This window comes from Camelus dromedarius, chromosome 3, assembly GCF_036321535.1.
Source record: "Camelus dromedarius isolate mCamDro1 chromosome 3, mCamDro1.pat, whole genome shotgun sequence".
Classification (NCBI taxonomy): domain Eukaryota; kingdom Metazoa; phylum Chordata; class Mammalia; order Artiodactyla; family Camelidae; genus Camelus; species Camelus dromedarius.
The window spans coordinates 53,799,419-53,815,706 of record NC_087438.1 but is presented as its reverse complement, the minus strand read 5'-3'; the positions used below and the strand labels follow the sequence as shown (position 1 = coordinate 53,815,706).

Sequence of the window (16,288 nt, the reverse complement as noted above, 5' to 3'; positions counted from 1 at the left end):
AATACTACAACAAAATGAAAAGGAATGAACTGCAACATCCAAAGCCATGGATGAATCTCACAGATATGATGTTGAGGAAAAGAAGCCTGACACAAAAAAGTAATACTGCATGAGCCTATGATGAAGTTCAAAAACAGGCAGAAGCAATCCATGATGTGAGAAGTAAGGATGGGGGCTCCCCATGGGTAGGAGTAGTGAAGAGGAATGGACATGACGTTAGTTTCTGGAAGGCTGATCATGTCAATGGTTTGATCTGGGTGCTGCTAGAAAAATATATTCCTTTTTTGAAAATTCATGAAGGAACACACTTGTGAATTGTGCACTTTTCTATATGTATGCTGTACTTTGAAAAATAGGTTTATACTTAATTTATTGTTAAGACACTCAAATAATTTTAATATTAAGATATTAAAAAGTGAAGAGAAATTACAAACATGAACCCTTAGCAACACAGGAAGCCAGTCAGGACGAGAAGACAGAAACTATATTATTGGAAAGATCTTATTGATAACATGAGGATGTACAACTGCTACTGAAGGAAGAGAAGATGGTTTACAAGGCATAAATATTAGTTAGTGAAAGTAATATTTACTAGCTTGATGAATACACTAGACATGTTAATAATAATCTCTATCACACCCACCAAACTTTCCATGAAACTCCCTCACCCACAGCCTTTGCTGTTGGACAGTGAATCCATGGACCAATCAGAGACCAATGGTCTTGTCTAGCCCCCAGCTGTGAACTGAAGCAGATTCCCTCTCACAAAAATATAAGCCTGAAAATACTGCATGAATAAGAGATGCTACATTGAGAACTGAAGCAGTAAAAAGCAGAGATAAACGGGCTACAACACGCTGAGTCAGTACCATGAGAGGCATGGCAGCCTGAAGTTAGGGGAAGCAGAAATTATAAGAAAACAGAAGCAGTGAGGAACCAAAGAGGCACATACACAGTGAAAAACATGTCAGCCAGTACCAATGTCCAAAGAATAGCTAAGTCACAATAAAGGTAGAGCAATACTTGCCCTTACATTGCCTTACAATATTCCCACTGTCCCCTCACCACACACAGAGGTGTCCATTATTCAAGACAACTTGAGTTCCTATTTCTCCCTTGCAATAAGAGTCTAAAGCAAATAATCATATGACAGAAGCCAACTAACCGTAGAAACCCTAGGAAAAGCAAACTACACACTTGATTAATGAAACCCTAGTAATTGTCTTAAAATAGCATTGGCTACTGTTTTAGAATTGATTTTGAAAATGGATGAAACCCTGGCTTATAGATGACATCCTGATTGTTGCAAAACTAGGCAAAATTCTGAGTGATGAGACACATTAATGACATGAGAGGAGAAAGCAATCACTCTTGACTCTAAACAAGACTCTTCCAGCTGCTGGTAAATGGACTTCAATAAAGAAAAAAAGATGTCTCAGTAAGAGAATCACCAATAATTTAATTTTCCCTAGAGTGCGGTTGAATCATGAAATACCTTTACACCATGATCTTGGTTAAACAGCTGATTTCAAATTTCTCTTCTTTAGGATTTAACATGCCAGAACTTATTTAAAAGCTAATTCTACTACCTTTATGTCTTCACAACTACTGTCTTCAGTTTTTTCCTTTCTAATGATATCAAGGCAGCAAAAAGATGATGACAATTACAATGACACACATTAAAACAGAAACACATTACCAACTCTTTCCAAGATCGTTCTTTTCAGAGATATACTTAATACAATCTTCAGTGCCAAACAAGGGCTATGCCAAAGAGGAACATTTTCCTTATTTACAAGTGAACTAATACAATGTCTGTCTGGGACTTGCTTTAAAGTAGTCAAACAATTTTTTAAAAAGGCATGTGTGAAGAAAAACAGAGAAAACAAGAAAGCAGAAAGTTGAAGATTGTTGCTAGGTGAGGAGTATAGTGGTGTTCCCTGAACTGTTCTATTTTGTCTGTGTTAAATTGAAAGTACTTTTGAAGAGGAAGGAAGTAACCCTAGTAATGAAAGCAAGAAGAAGAAAATAAAAAATAAAGAATTACAATAGAAAGGGGGTAATAATAACACCAGCTGACAAATGTGCTGACTATCCATGTGTTGGGTTTATGTTAAGAGCTTGGTGTGGACTATTGCCTGTGGTCTCACAACAACCCAGCTGTAACCAAGCAGGACCCCACTGTCATCAGTGACCATCTGATATCTGTAATGGCATTTGTAACTGCTTAACTGTATAATGGTTTAAAAATTTTTTCTCATGCTCTTGCTGACCAGGGTTAGGCTGGAAAGAAGGGAGGATTGGTTGAACCACCTAACCCACTTATAGTGCTGGTGCTGTGTGCAGGGCTCACACTCAGTGCCCTGCTTCTGACCCCAGTGTCCTCCTCTCAACCCCTTGCGGTTTCCTTGTATTCTGTTGTTTGAGCTGCAGGCCTCAGCCTGCAGCAGGAGGTCTCAGGCCTCAGTCTGCTTAAAAGGTTAAAAGCATTTATCAATCTAACTTTAAACTGCACAGATTTTTCTCTAGAGCTCTTTTCCACAGAGCCCCTTCCTATGCGTCCTTTGTTCTAGGTACAAGAATATTAAGAGAGTCTCAAAGCCAGAGATGAACTTCATATTCAGCAGAGGGAAGGGGACCACTGCATCTGCAAAAGCAAGAACAAGTTTGCAACAATTTGAGATCTCTATGGAAACTAGCTCCACTCCCTTGAACTCTCAAACTTTTATTATAAAACTCCCTGCCTTGTCTCCCCCAGTAGTCTCACAGTTTTAGAAGTATTAGCTCATTGTGATCTCCTTTGCCTGGCAAAGAAATAAAGCTGCCTTTTCTACTTCATCCAAAACTCTGTCCTTGAGTCTCAATTCGGTAAGTGGGGTACGAAGGCCGTGTTTCAGCAATACAATGACATAGGTACTCTCACGATCCCCATCACAGGCAAGGGTCCAGACTTAGACAGCGAAATTGCTCATCATGTATCTGGGAAGCCACTGAGTGGAGACTGAAATCCCTGTGGTTTCATTCCTGAACTGAACTGAACAATATGACCATTTGACCTGGGAACTGATATCCTTAAAGTTAAAAGGAAGCAAATCCACACTGGATATGAGTGGTCTCCTATTCCTATGCATCACTGATATTATCTAGTTATGACTTCTTCTGTAATGAGTTATAATGTTACACAATGAGCCACAGGCCAGGCTCCTATCTCCCCATTTCCACATTTCTAGCCCAGGAAACCTCCTAGCTTCCCAATCGTGTCTCTATTTGACAGTACTAACTCCACTGTTTACATTAGTCACACAAATCGCAAGAGCCCATAAATACAGTTCAGGAAATGAATCAGGCATTGTCTAAATTAAATCAGACAATGACGAAATAAAACATTTCAGGAACCTGAAAAGAATGCAAATAACAGTAACCAGGGTCCCTCGGATCCCTGCTGTTTCCTTCATCATAGGTCTCAGCAATGTCACAACAGTAAGTATGGAAAGAGCTAATAAAAGAAATTATGGCCTAGATCAAAAATAATAAAGCACTAAAGATCAATAAATTTTGTTTTTAAGCAAGCTTTCCTTAACGTTTTATTGGTATCTTTGCCGATCTTAGGAGAATCCCCTCTCCTTAACTTACTGCATGCTGATGCTGTAAGTTATACTTACGTAGGTCTCCCCAACTTTCTCAGTTCTTCATAATTCAGAAAGAAAAGAAACATTTACATAAACACAGATCAACTCAAATTTGTTTATTTTTCCATGCCCTCTCCCTAAAAGTACATTTAGAGTAATTTGCATCACTATGAGGAGTTTTAAGAAAAACTATTTGAATCTTCATTTTTCATGAATTGTAAGTTTTTCAAGTGCTGGTTAAAAGGAAAAGTGTGAGAGCATGTTGCTTTCTACATCTTTGCTCCACTCACTGATACCAATATTTTCTCAAATAAATGAAAAAGGAAAACTTGCAGCTGTTTCTCCCCCCAAATATGCGCACAATCATATTTGAATTCCTTGGGGAAAAATGGTAAAATACACTCTTTGGTGGAGCCAAAATAATGTATTTATAACTTCACAATCAGGTAGTGTTTGAAAATTACACTAACTGAAATGTAATGAATAATTTTGGAATAATGGTTAATTTTTGGAATAATGGCCCAATGTTACACAAAAACCAAACATTTACCACAGTGCTATATTGATACCTAACAAATGTCATGTCTAGTTTTGTTTCAGTATTAACTAATATTTTACTATAAATAATTTTGAATTAAGGTAAACTAATTTCAGAGAGGAATTTATACTGTGATTAACTTAATAGAATTATTAGTTCTGAAAAATAAAGCTCCCCAAATTGTACACAGATTGGATTTACAACTCCTGCCTTGAAATGTTAGGGATACAGATAAAAATCTGTTAAAACTCCAACATCTGTAACTGTGTAACAACTGTTTAATATTTAATGATGGAAGATAAAATCAATAAACATACTCACAACAAACACAAACATATGGGCACATATCCGTTTCTTGTAGGACAAATAAACAGGCATAAAAACATAAAGCTACTTTAAAATTGTGAAAATTATGATTTCAGACCTAAGTAAATCCATGCTGTTTGTCAATCTGGCTTATTTCATTATAAAATAATCTTAAATACTAATTTTTTATATTCTACAAAATTAAAATTATATTGACTGTAGCATGCATATGTATTGAAAAAACAGACAAAGCCGACTAAAAAGTATAATCCGTATGAAACAAACAGCAGTATCAACAATTGTTTTAACAAACTCTCAACGTTCACTTGCTAAAACCAGAAACATCTGGTTATCATACATGTTTTAGGACTTATCACCCAATGAAAGGAAAATATCTCTATTTTTCAATTCTCAAAAGAAGGAAAAACTTTGTTATCACACTGCAAATATTTTCCACCATTTAATAGTACATTTAGCTCTCGCTTATTAAAGTCCACGGAAAAATATTTGTCACAACAAAAATTCATTTTTATGTACATCTGTCACATCAATGATAAATTTCTCTAGGTTGAATTCTTAATGATAAGTACAATAATATAAATAGTATGATTTAGTGTAGCCAAAATTAAAACAGGACATTTTGCTAATCCATAGATTATTTTTCTTCATTTAAATCTAAATTGGAAGACTGATTACAAAGTTGAAGTGATAAAGTAGTTCTTTCCTAAATTATATTTTAAAACGTTTTACGAGATTTAAGACTTTTTTTATTCCGTTTGCCCTTATTTGTGTTCCATAAGCAGAGGTCGAAAAGAAAATATTGAATTGGTTATTAAACTTCAGTTAAGAAACATCAATTAGAACGAAAACCCACCCTTCACAAATACTTCAGGGCTTGCATGCAGCTCTGCCTAATTCGATAAAACGATTAAAATCCTCTGCTTGTGGTCAAGTTAGGAAGGCTAAAATCACTGGCTAGAAATGAGGTGACGGGGAAATCCCTTTAAAATTAAATCAAAATGTTTAATTCAACACAAATATGACAAGTATCCTCTACTTTAAACCTCCAGAACTAAGGAGATATTTTCCCCCCAAACAACTGAATCAGCCTGAAAACTTAACATTACCAGGAAAATAAAAATAAAGATGGCTTTGTTCCTATATGTCTCTCCTGCCAGCAGGCAAGACAGCTACAACCACTCAGATGGACTAACTGGGATGCATACTTTCACCCTGAGAGCAAATATTTTCAAAGATCTCCTACTGAATTAAATGAATGAATGCCACGTAAAACTGTTTAAACATAAATCCCATTTTCCCTTGAAAATGTAATACTCTGCAACTGTATTTCTCAAGAATCAAAACTGTCCTTTAAAGTGTTTTGGGCGAAATAAGGATAAACAAAACAGTGATTCACAAACTATAACCTCAACCCCCGTCCCAACCGGATTTGAAATTTCTTGAAGTTCAGTGGATTTAAGTATCTCCTTAGTAAGACACTTTTCAAGATTATTCAGTCTTCACACCTGGAGTTAGACTTTGATTAACTCCCTAGAACACTCTGAGCCTCAGTGTTAGTTACCACAGGTAAAAATCAAAAAATACCACCAATCTCCAAGAGCTGAAGTGAGGTTCAAATTAGATGAGATAATGGAAGACAGCACTGAGCTTGGCAAATACAAGGTACTTACTAAATTCAGATTCCCTTCCCCTTAAACACCTTCAACTGGAATGAAAGGTAAGTTTTTCACTTTCCATTAATGGAGCTTTTTTTTTAGAAGGATGTACCATCAACACACATTTCTGAGGAAAAGAACACCACTTAAAATTTTCCATAACTGAATGCATTTTTATTATATCACCATAACTATCCCTAAGAAGTTGCCACTATGGAAGGTTTGATAGGAGAGACCTGCCATCACCCAAAGACCCAAAGTGAAATCTTGTGTCATTACTGAGAAAACAGAGCAATACAAATACTCCTTCAACCTAAGCAATTTGGAAAGTGAAAAACATCTTTCTTTTCTCTTCTTAACTGAAAACAGAGGAAGGAAGGAAGAAAGGAAGGACCTTAATTTTCTTTTGTCAACCAACTTACTTTGAATTATTATTTAGAAGAAGCAAACCAATGAGTGTTTTCTTCTTATAACTTACCTAAAAACAGACCTAATTAGAATTTTTAAGTTATTTGAAGGAGAAGTTGAATTTAAACTGGCAAGAATGATTAGAGGCATTTCATAGCAAGAATTACATCAACTACAGTGACTGTCAATGACATTACAATACGTCACCCTCCAACATGAATGTTAAGAGTGGTTTTGTCTCAAGCAATGATGTTTCCATAGTTTTGCACATTTGCTAACCTGATTTATCAGAATGTCCACTTCAATCACCTGTTTGACCTTACTACTTAGATGCAGTATTTATTACAGAGACTGGTAATCTTTAAATCTTGTGAAATTGTCCTTCACATTCTCTACACAGCAAAAAGTTCACACTATCTGTTATAACCTTAGAAACAGGAGATGTCATTATTAGAAGGCAACTTAGAAGTCATCTTAGCCAAACTCTTACTTTTTAATTATTAAAAAATGGATCTCATTAACAGAAAAAAACAGAGGAAACGTTAAGAGATTTGCCTAAAGACGTCACACAGAAACGTGGTGGAGGAAACCCATTCTGCCTCCCTAAGTCCTGTTTCAAGCCCTAACCTTACACTATATTTATGGGGTTGATGGAGACATTTCTGTGGAAAGCTCCAGAAGCATACTTGGAGAAGCATACCTTGACGTGATCCCTGCTCAGCGCCCTGCATCCGCTCTCTACCTGGCCAGTTTCACAGGTCCACCATGTCTAGGTGCTCCGGGTGAAGTGAACACATTAGCAACACAAATGAACTGAAGGAGAACCAATTGCATAAACCGTGTAGATCAAGGTAGGTTGTTTCTTCTCGTTTCTTTTTCTTTTCTTTTTTTTGGGGGGGGGGTGGTAATTAGGTTTTCTTATTTATTCTTAGAGGAGGTACTAGGGATTGAGCCCAGAACCTCATGCATGCTAAGCACGGGCTCTACCACTCGAGATATACCCTCCCCTCTTGCAGTTTCGTCTTAATTCTTCAAACACACCCAGACAGACAGTGCTGCAGAAAAATATCAGTCTGCTAAGCCGACTCAAGTCACAGCAGTATGTCTAACACAAGACAAAGTTTGACAGGTTTCCCAATCCAACTCCTAATCCATTTTGGAATGCTTGCTTTTCCACATCTCAGTTTTACTACAAACACCAAAGGTTCTAATACCTAACCTTGTTGAGATATATAAATGATTGAGAAATATTCGTAACTTGTATGATAATAAACATCGAAAAAGGTTTTTTCATAAGAAGACCTACTTAGGACTTCCATTAGAAAGTGGCAGAAAAGTCAGACTTTTGGAGGTTACATTTCTTTAATAAAATATGGTTTGAAGAAAACTGTCCTGAAGATGAGAGTCTGGATATTCTCTAAGTAGAAAAATTGAGGGTTTCATATGTTAACTAGTCAGAAAGCCATGTGAGTTGCAGCAAGTAACAACTGCTCACCCTCAACGCCAAAAAAAAAAAAAAAAAGTGGTATCTCTTGATAATAGTATAAATGCAAAGAGAAAAAATAATTTGGAATTAAGTCAAAGATACATCTTCAGGATAATTTTGAGTACTCTATTTTATTTTAGACATTTTAAAAACCTATTGATTTTTGCTCCCATGGGCCTTGGAACACATACCTTTTTAAAAAAATCTCACCAGTAGAAAAGTTGGGGAAAAAAGTCGATCCTGGAAAAAATCTCTGTTTCCTCAAAACCTTTCTCCTGCTCTCAATTTAAATTCTAAAATGCCTGACTTCAAATTTAAACTTATACCTCCAGTATCCATAGCTACAAAATTGGAAATCAGTTTTTTAAATGACCCCTCAACACGCCCTCAAAAACCAAAGGGCGTATTCTTAAATATTCAGATCTATAAGCGTTATACCAAGTTTAATCAGCTAAGTCTGAAAGATTTATAGTGAAACCAAAGTGAAAAAAAAAATCAAACTTCTAGTTGATCTAGCTTTAACTCCTCTTAATTTTACACAGTGTTTTATGAGCCCCCAGGGGTTATGTAGGCATCTTATTCACCACTCCACCACTAGCGCCTCCCACAGCCGCCCTCGGGGGTTTGCAGTGGAAGCTGTCTGGCCTGACAAAGCTGCGAAGTATTTCCATGCAACAGCAAAGACAATCAGCCTTTTTTTTTCCAAGGTGGGGACCTAGAAGCGAGGTGAGAACATTTGGGAGCATAAAATTAGTCTGCTTTAACTTTAAAAACCAAATGGTGACTGAAAAAAACACAAATTTCGCATTTGCAGGAATGGGGGCGGGAGTTACTAAATCTGGAGGGTATTTTCCTCCCGGAGTGCAGACATAGCAAAACTAATAAAATTATGATCCAGAATAAAAAGGTCACATTCATTTTCAACGCGTTCATTTAAAAGTACACAGAAGCGTTCTTTTTAAATGCCCGCATGTTTACACATAGCAGGAATGTGGCTACCAAATATTAATCCTGAGGGAAATGGATACACATTTATCTTCATAATTAGACCCAGCAGGCCAAATGTTAGCAAAGTAAACTGACATAAACCACAAAGACAGATTAAAAGTGACCAACAGAATGTGCCTGTCTGTCCTAGGGGCCCCGCTTGTTCCCTGCACAGCCAGCGATCAAACATCTGCAGGCACAGAAACCTACACGCACCAGCCCGGTAAAGGAGAAACCAAACTTTTCCAATTAAGTTAGTTCCGTCTTGCCAACCTAAATCCAACAGGTGTCAACACAAGTCACCACACTAAACCTTCAGAAGAAGGTGCAGAGAAGCAATGGAAGGTTAGCAGTGAAGCGGAAATGACCCGACAGCTTTCAGGATCGCGAAAAAACAAAGCGGAGCCCCTATTCCAACTGATCACATGGAGATGGAGGACAAGGGGAAGATGGAGAAGGGTAAGCGCGTGGAGATGCCCAACCAAGGACGCCGCAGGGGAATCCCGGATCTCGGAGGGTGGTCCCAGTGTTGGGTCGGGCCCCCGACCTCTGGGGTTGGATGAACTGGGAATTGCCACCGCTGGAGGCAGGGAGACCGGGAGAGACCGCGCGTGGTACCTGCTTGTCCAGCGCGTCCCGGGCGCCGCCTGGCCCGGCCCCGGCCCTGGGCGGCGCGAGTGCCCGCTCGCAGCTGCAGCCCTCCAGGAGATACATGCCCGCTGGGCGGCCGCTCTGCTCGCCCTCAAAGTAGAAGAGCACATTCTGGTAGAGGGCGAACCACTTTTCGTGCCAGCGGCTCGCCTCGGCCGCCTTCTTGCTCAGGAAGCCGCGCTTGGTGCCTTCTTTGCGGGCCAGGAAGGCCAGGTACAGGGCGTGCCCCTCGTTGTAGCGCACGCTCTTCTGCATGGTGAGGGCGCGGGGGGCTCACCCCTGCCTCGCGGCCATCTCCCGCGGGTCCTCTGAGGGCGCGCCCGCTCGGCTCTCGACGGCGAAGGGCGCCCCCTTTCCTGTCGCCGCGCACAGGGCACCCCGTCGGCCTCCGGGGCGCGGCGCCGCGCTGGTCCTAGGGGCGCCGGGCTGCGGCCGGGGCACCTTGTCCGCCCCGACCGCCGCCCTCCCGGCCGGGCGAAGCCGCGGGAAACCCCCGACGCCCGCGTGGAGAGTGGTCCTGTGAGGGCGCCTGGCGGCTGCAGCTTCGCCCAAAGTTGCGGGAGCCCGAGCCCCCGCGGCGGGCTGGGGCGGCGCGACGCGCGGCAGCCTGAGGAGAACTGTCCTCGGGCAACTCGCTCTGGGAGACAGAAGGTAAAACGTCACGTGGGAGATCAGCTGTAATCGGCTTGGAGACTGATTTAAAGGGCAAAGTCGGCGCGGCGGCGGTGACGGCGGCGCAGCCCGCTCACCCCGGCGCGCGCGTCCCTCCCTCGCCCGCCGGCCCGGCGGCCGCCTCTGCTCCCGCGCGGCGCTGGGGCGGTTCGCGCGGAGGTGGAGGCGCATGGAGACGGCACACACCCGCTCACACGCGCGCTCTATCGCGCGCACACACCCAAATGTATATACTCACACACAAATACACACTCACACGGCACGCACAGCCTCGACACAAATGCTCGCGTTTGCTCAGTTATACACTCACACACTCATACAAGAACACACAAATACACAATCACAAAAATTATACACTCAACACACAAGTACTTTAGCACAAATGCACACAATGCAATACAGAAAATTACATACTTAACGTGTATACAAATACACTCACAATGTGCATTCCTACACACAAAAACACACTCAGATACACATATAGGCAACTACACACATGCACACTGATATGCTCACCCAAACACACATTTACACACACACGTCATGTACTCAACCACACACAATATAGACACGCACACTTTAATACTCACACACACTCAGAAACTACACACAAATACATATCCATATACATTTATACTCACAAATTCATGGTTATACACACAAATGTCATATACACATACATGAACACATATACACATACGAACACACAAATGCACACATTCACTCAAAAATACACACAAATACATACCAAAAAAATACAAATAAAAATACACAAGGATTCACAAACATACAAGTACATTCATGCAAATTCATACGCTTTCACAAACCCACTCACACGTACACACATTCACCTGCTACATCAACACATTCACACTCATCCACGACTGCGTTACTATGGCAGTGGGTGGGGTCACAGGATGGCTTTGCATAACGGGCAGCCTTGACTTTTCCGTGTGTACCTGCACTGTTGTATTTAAAACTCGAGGTGAAGGTTAATGCATGCGACTCCCCTGTTCCCAGGAAGGTGTAAGAGGCTGCTGGTTCCCTTTCAACGACCATGATTCCTCAGGATTAGGATGAAAGAAACCAAATTTTAAGCCCGGAGTTCTCAACCAGGAGAAAACAACCCAAGCAAGGGAGACTTGCTGCCCCTGGCAGAATCTACCCCCAGGGGCCATGCTGTCATAGATGCGCTAGATACTCTTGCTGGGACTGGGATTCATTTGATTAACAAATCTCGCAGGTTCCGCCGGAAAACCAAGACCCCTACTATAAAATATAAGTGAAAAAGAAATGATGTGCCCAGCAGCTGCGAGGGGAAGCTAGTGAACACCCCAGGGAGTGCCAGTGTTTCATTCTGCTATGTGCATTTTTTTAGTCCTCTTAGTCACTTATAAAAACAGTTTGCCATAAAGTGTTTATTGTTCAAGATGAAATAATAATAATAAAATCTTTTTCTGGACCATGAATGTGCCACTATATACCTGTCTTGTACCACTAGTTATGTGTTCATTAATTAGTAGCCCAGGGGTTCTGCCTGTTCCGTAAGTGCTGTTTTTGCAGAATATTTTAATTCTGCCTCACTGAGCAGCTGAGTGTTTTTTCCATTTTACCTCAAAAAAAATTCACTATTAAAAACTACATAGTGGGGAAATTGCCATTTGAAGTTACAGTGTGAGAACAGTGGTCATTTCTCTTTACATATTTTTAAATATCTAAAGGACAGTGCTTTCCTAATTTGGATTTTACCCAGCTGGGAACTTGCATTGTTCCTTAGAGGAGATACCAGTATAGAGACAGTAAGTAAACGTGGACAAGGTTTTGAGCCAGATTCTAAAGGCAGAAGAGATGGCAGTGGCCCCGGGAGGCTTTTCATTTTCTTCCCTGTGATCCAAACCCTGTAAGTGAGATGACAGGGGTGTAGTTGACGAGCTCCATTTTTGAGCGGAAACCATTAAGGGTGTGAATTCAGTACAAAAACAATTTTGCAATGAGTATTCAGAACTTCTGACCACTTGTGTTTTTTCGGATGTGAATCCTCTTTTTTTCCCCCAGTAAGCAATGCCTCTGGTGTTGAGGCTAATTTCAGTGCTTATTTATCCTTTCTGTCTACTCAGAGTTCCTTTTGATTTGAACCACACTAAGTATTCTTTTCAGCCTCTAGTCTGTCATCACTTCCTACCATGTAAGGTGCTGTGTCTGTCATATGCTTCCTCACAGTGAGAGAAAGGAACTCTGTTTTCTTCCAAAAGTTGGCTGGTGATCATTATGGATTTTAATTATGGAAATCCATGGAATTTTCATAATTCCAAAAAGTATTTATTGACCACCTGTTTATGTCCTCAACACTATATTTAGGTGATATCGAGGATATAGGGCCTCTGCCCCTAGTGTGCTCAGTCTATTAGGAACAGGATTTAACATTTAGATACTTCTCACCTGTGGGTTCCTTCAAGGCAGGGCTGCAGCACCCAGTAGGAGAGCTTATAGGCAGTAGGCATACAAGTGATTCATAAATATTTCCTAAATTCATTTAATATTTGGTCACTGAATTATTAAAGAGGGCACACATATATTAGTAAGTATCAGATCATCCTGCAAGACGGTAAGAGATGGAAACAACCAGGAATCCCTGGACATTCTAGAGAAACTATATCCAGTGAGTGTCTGATAGGCATTTGTGGGCTTTTAGCTTCCTTCATTCATATGGAAACTGTACCCTGGAATGTTGCCATCTTGAAACACAAAGGGCCAGGAAGTTATGTAAATGAGGATGCTTTATCCCCAGCTGATCAAACAGGTTGGCGAAAGGGACTGTGTTCCAAGTGGGTGGGAGCAAGTTCTTCTGTGAATTCATTGTTTTTCTCTCTTGCATTTCACAGACTCTTTCTTGAAAGGGTCAGTTTAAGTTGATTTTCGAGGACAACAATGCATATCTCATTGAAAATGGTGAAAGTGTCCTCTGCCTTCTCCTAGGCAAGTTATTAGAAAAAATTAGCAGTGAACCACCATATCTGGAAACCCTTATTATTACTTATAGAGGGAGACGATTTCCAGATAATTTGACCAAAAAGGAAGGGAGGGAGAGAGGGAAGGAGGAAGGAAGACCGAAAGGAAAGAAGGAAGGAAAAGAGGGAGGGAGGGAGGAAGGAAGGAAATTTCATCTGAGTTGTCCAAAGCTATTAAGGTTGGGGAGGTAGAGGTGGGGAGCTCATTCTACATGTGTAGAACCTAATCTATAACTTTTCCAAATCATGTGTGAGAAGACATTCCAGGAGAGGGCTCTGTGGCAAAATACTACTCAGCAGTTAGGAGGACAACAGACGAGAAAGTGCAGCAGCAGCAGGCAGGGTCTGGAGAGTGTGGTGTCCCAGAAGCTATGCGAAGAAAGCGTTTGGAGAAACAGGCAGTGATCAGCTGTTTCACATGCTGCTTTGATGTCAAGTTACATGCACAGAGAACTGACCACTGAGTTTGGACAATGGGGGGATTGTTGGTAACTGTGACCACTGTGGTTTCAGTGGCGTGGTGGGGCTAACAAGACTGAATGGAGTGGTTCACACACATTTTATATATATATAAGGATGCAAATCAAAATATTAGGAAAAACTGCCTCAATCAACTTACCAGGATGGACTTGGAAGCCCAACACTCAGATCATCTCACTCTGAGCAGAGCCAGCTGTTGGTCCCTATAGGTAAGTGCCAGGAACATTCTGACCCCGGTCAGTTCATCAAGTGCCCCAGGAACACATACACCTGGGTGAGAAGCTCTGCTGAGTTTGGGAGAGATACACTACCACAGGAGAATTTGCTACAGGGAAGGACACATGGTTAAACCCTGTCAAGGTCATCCAGCTGGTAATGATAAATTGAATCCAATTGTCAACTGAAATAAAATGCACAACCTAAAAGCTGAGAGTTATATTTTATTCGGTGGATTTCCCGAGGACTCCAGCTCAGGACAGAGCATCTCAGCTTTCTCTAAGAGGCTATTCCAAAGTGGCAAGGAAGAAGCCAGGATATATGAGTTTTTGCAACAAAGACTAGGAAGTTGGAATATCAAAAGATTACTGTTATTAAAGAAAACCAGATATCTCAGGTTCAGGAATGTAGTGCTTTTCTATGTATGGGAAGGTGCAAAGTTCTGGGCTCACTAAAATCATTCCTTTGATGTGCACCTAGCCATCTAGGGCCAGGGTCCTGTTCTTTGCCATCCTGAGTTCCCTCAGAGTGCACCATTGTGGGTGGCTGCAAAGGTAGGCTGCCTTTTTGTCTGCATCTGAGTTCCCGCCACTCACTGAGGGGTGGCAGTAGCAGCTGATGACTTGATGGCCACAGCATCCTTTGTTCACCAGTATGGCTGGCAATATTTTTCATTCACACAATCTTATCACAGACACTGGGAGGGAGGGCATAGCTCAGTGGTAGAGCACATGCCTAGCATGCCCAAGGTTCTGGGTTCAATCCTCAGTACCTCCACTAAAATAAATAAATAAACCTAATTACCTCCCCCAAAACAAAAACAAAACAAAACAAGAAAATAAACAGACAGTGCTTGTCCAAACGGGCACACGTGGGGCTATCTGACTGCTTCAGCAAGGAGTCTAGTTAGCCCACTATATACCACCAGAGACCAAGCAAATGTTCTCAGCAGCTCCGTGTCGTATTCTGGATTCAGTTTCTCCTTGTGCTGTAGATTCAGATGCAGATGGTGGAGGGCACAGGCTGCATGCCTTTGCTTAGACTGAACTCTGAAAGTTTTGAAACCTTAGGGATAGGAAGTAGAAAAGGAGTGGGAGAGGCTGTGGGAGTGATTTGAAAACCATAAACTGTTTTCTGTCTCTTAAGAGCTGGAGCCTTGGATTTTCCTTTGGTGTAGAAATTGTTCCTTCAGAAGAAGCCCTTGAATAGGCTCTTTAGTTCAGAAATATAAAGCAAATGCCCTCTCATCATTCTAGGAGAAAACTGATGGGATCTGAATGCGGGTGTTTGGGCTGGGAAGCTCGGTGTTCTGCAGTACGTGTCGCTGTGTGCATAGCTGCTCTGGGAAGAGACAGTTCTTTTTCTTCGGGCAGAGACTGGCTGGGTCCAGAAACGAAAGCTCTGCTCTTCCCTCCCTATCACGTAACTGGGTTTTGGCCAGATGTGATGTGGGCAGATGTGATGGGCGCCTCTTTCTAGGTCCGGTCAGGATCATCTCTGCTCTCTCTCCTTATCCTTGGTAAGACTGAAGACACATATTGAAGCCAGCAAGGCCACAAGATGGAAGAAGGCACTGTCTCTTAGTCACTCCTTGGCTTCGAGCTGCTGCAGCAGCCCAACCCATGTGAAACTGTGACAAACACAAAACATAAACTTCTGTTGTATCAAGCCACAGAGTCTGGGTTTCTTGTGCTCATTGCCCTGACTGATACATTTCTCTGTGGATCTAAAGTGCATTATACTATAAACTGTTCTTTGTACTTTTTTAAAATAGGCTTATTGTGGTACAAATGACTTGCAATAAACATGTATTTAAAGAATACAATTTGATAAGTGTTGACATACTTGTATACCCATGAAACCACAGCCACAATCAAAATAATGAACATTTCTATCAACCCCAATAGTCTCATTCCTCTTTGAAATCCTTCCCTTCCTGCCTCTCCTTCCCCTCTGCCTCCCTGCAAACGCTGGTCTACTCTGTCACTGTTAGTCTGCATGTCCTCAAATTTTATATAAATGGACTCCTATAGTATGTAGTCTTTTTGTCTGGCATCTTTCACTCAGCATAGTGGTGCTGAGATTCATCGATGTTGATGAGCTTATCAACAGTTGGTTGCTTTTCAATTCTGAGTCGTATTCTATTGTATGGGTACACCACATTTGTTCATCCATTTGCCTGTTGATGGACATTTGGGTTGTCCTTAATCCAGAGACACTAAGATTTTCTC

General features: G+C 41.2%; 1 protein-coding gene across 2 annotated transcripts in view; it reads right to left on the bottom strand.

The window, feature by feature from the left end:
• Nucleotides 1-10,445, bottom strand: part of RASGRF2 (Ras protein specific guanine nucleotide releasing factor 2) — a 208,538-nt gene extending 198,093 nt beyond the window's left edge. For both annotated transcript variants that reach the window (XM_031447414.2, XM_031447421.2), the window contains exon 1: nt 9,649-10,445. In XM_031447414.2, coding sequence (XP_031303274.1) covers nt 9,649-9,936 — 288 coding nt within the window. In that variant the 5' untranslated portion in view covers nt 9,937-10,445. The remainder of the gene's footprint in view (nt 1-9,648) is intronic.
• Between the last annotated feature and the right edge of the window lie 5,843 nt (nt 10,446-16,288).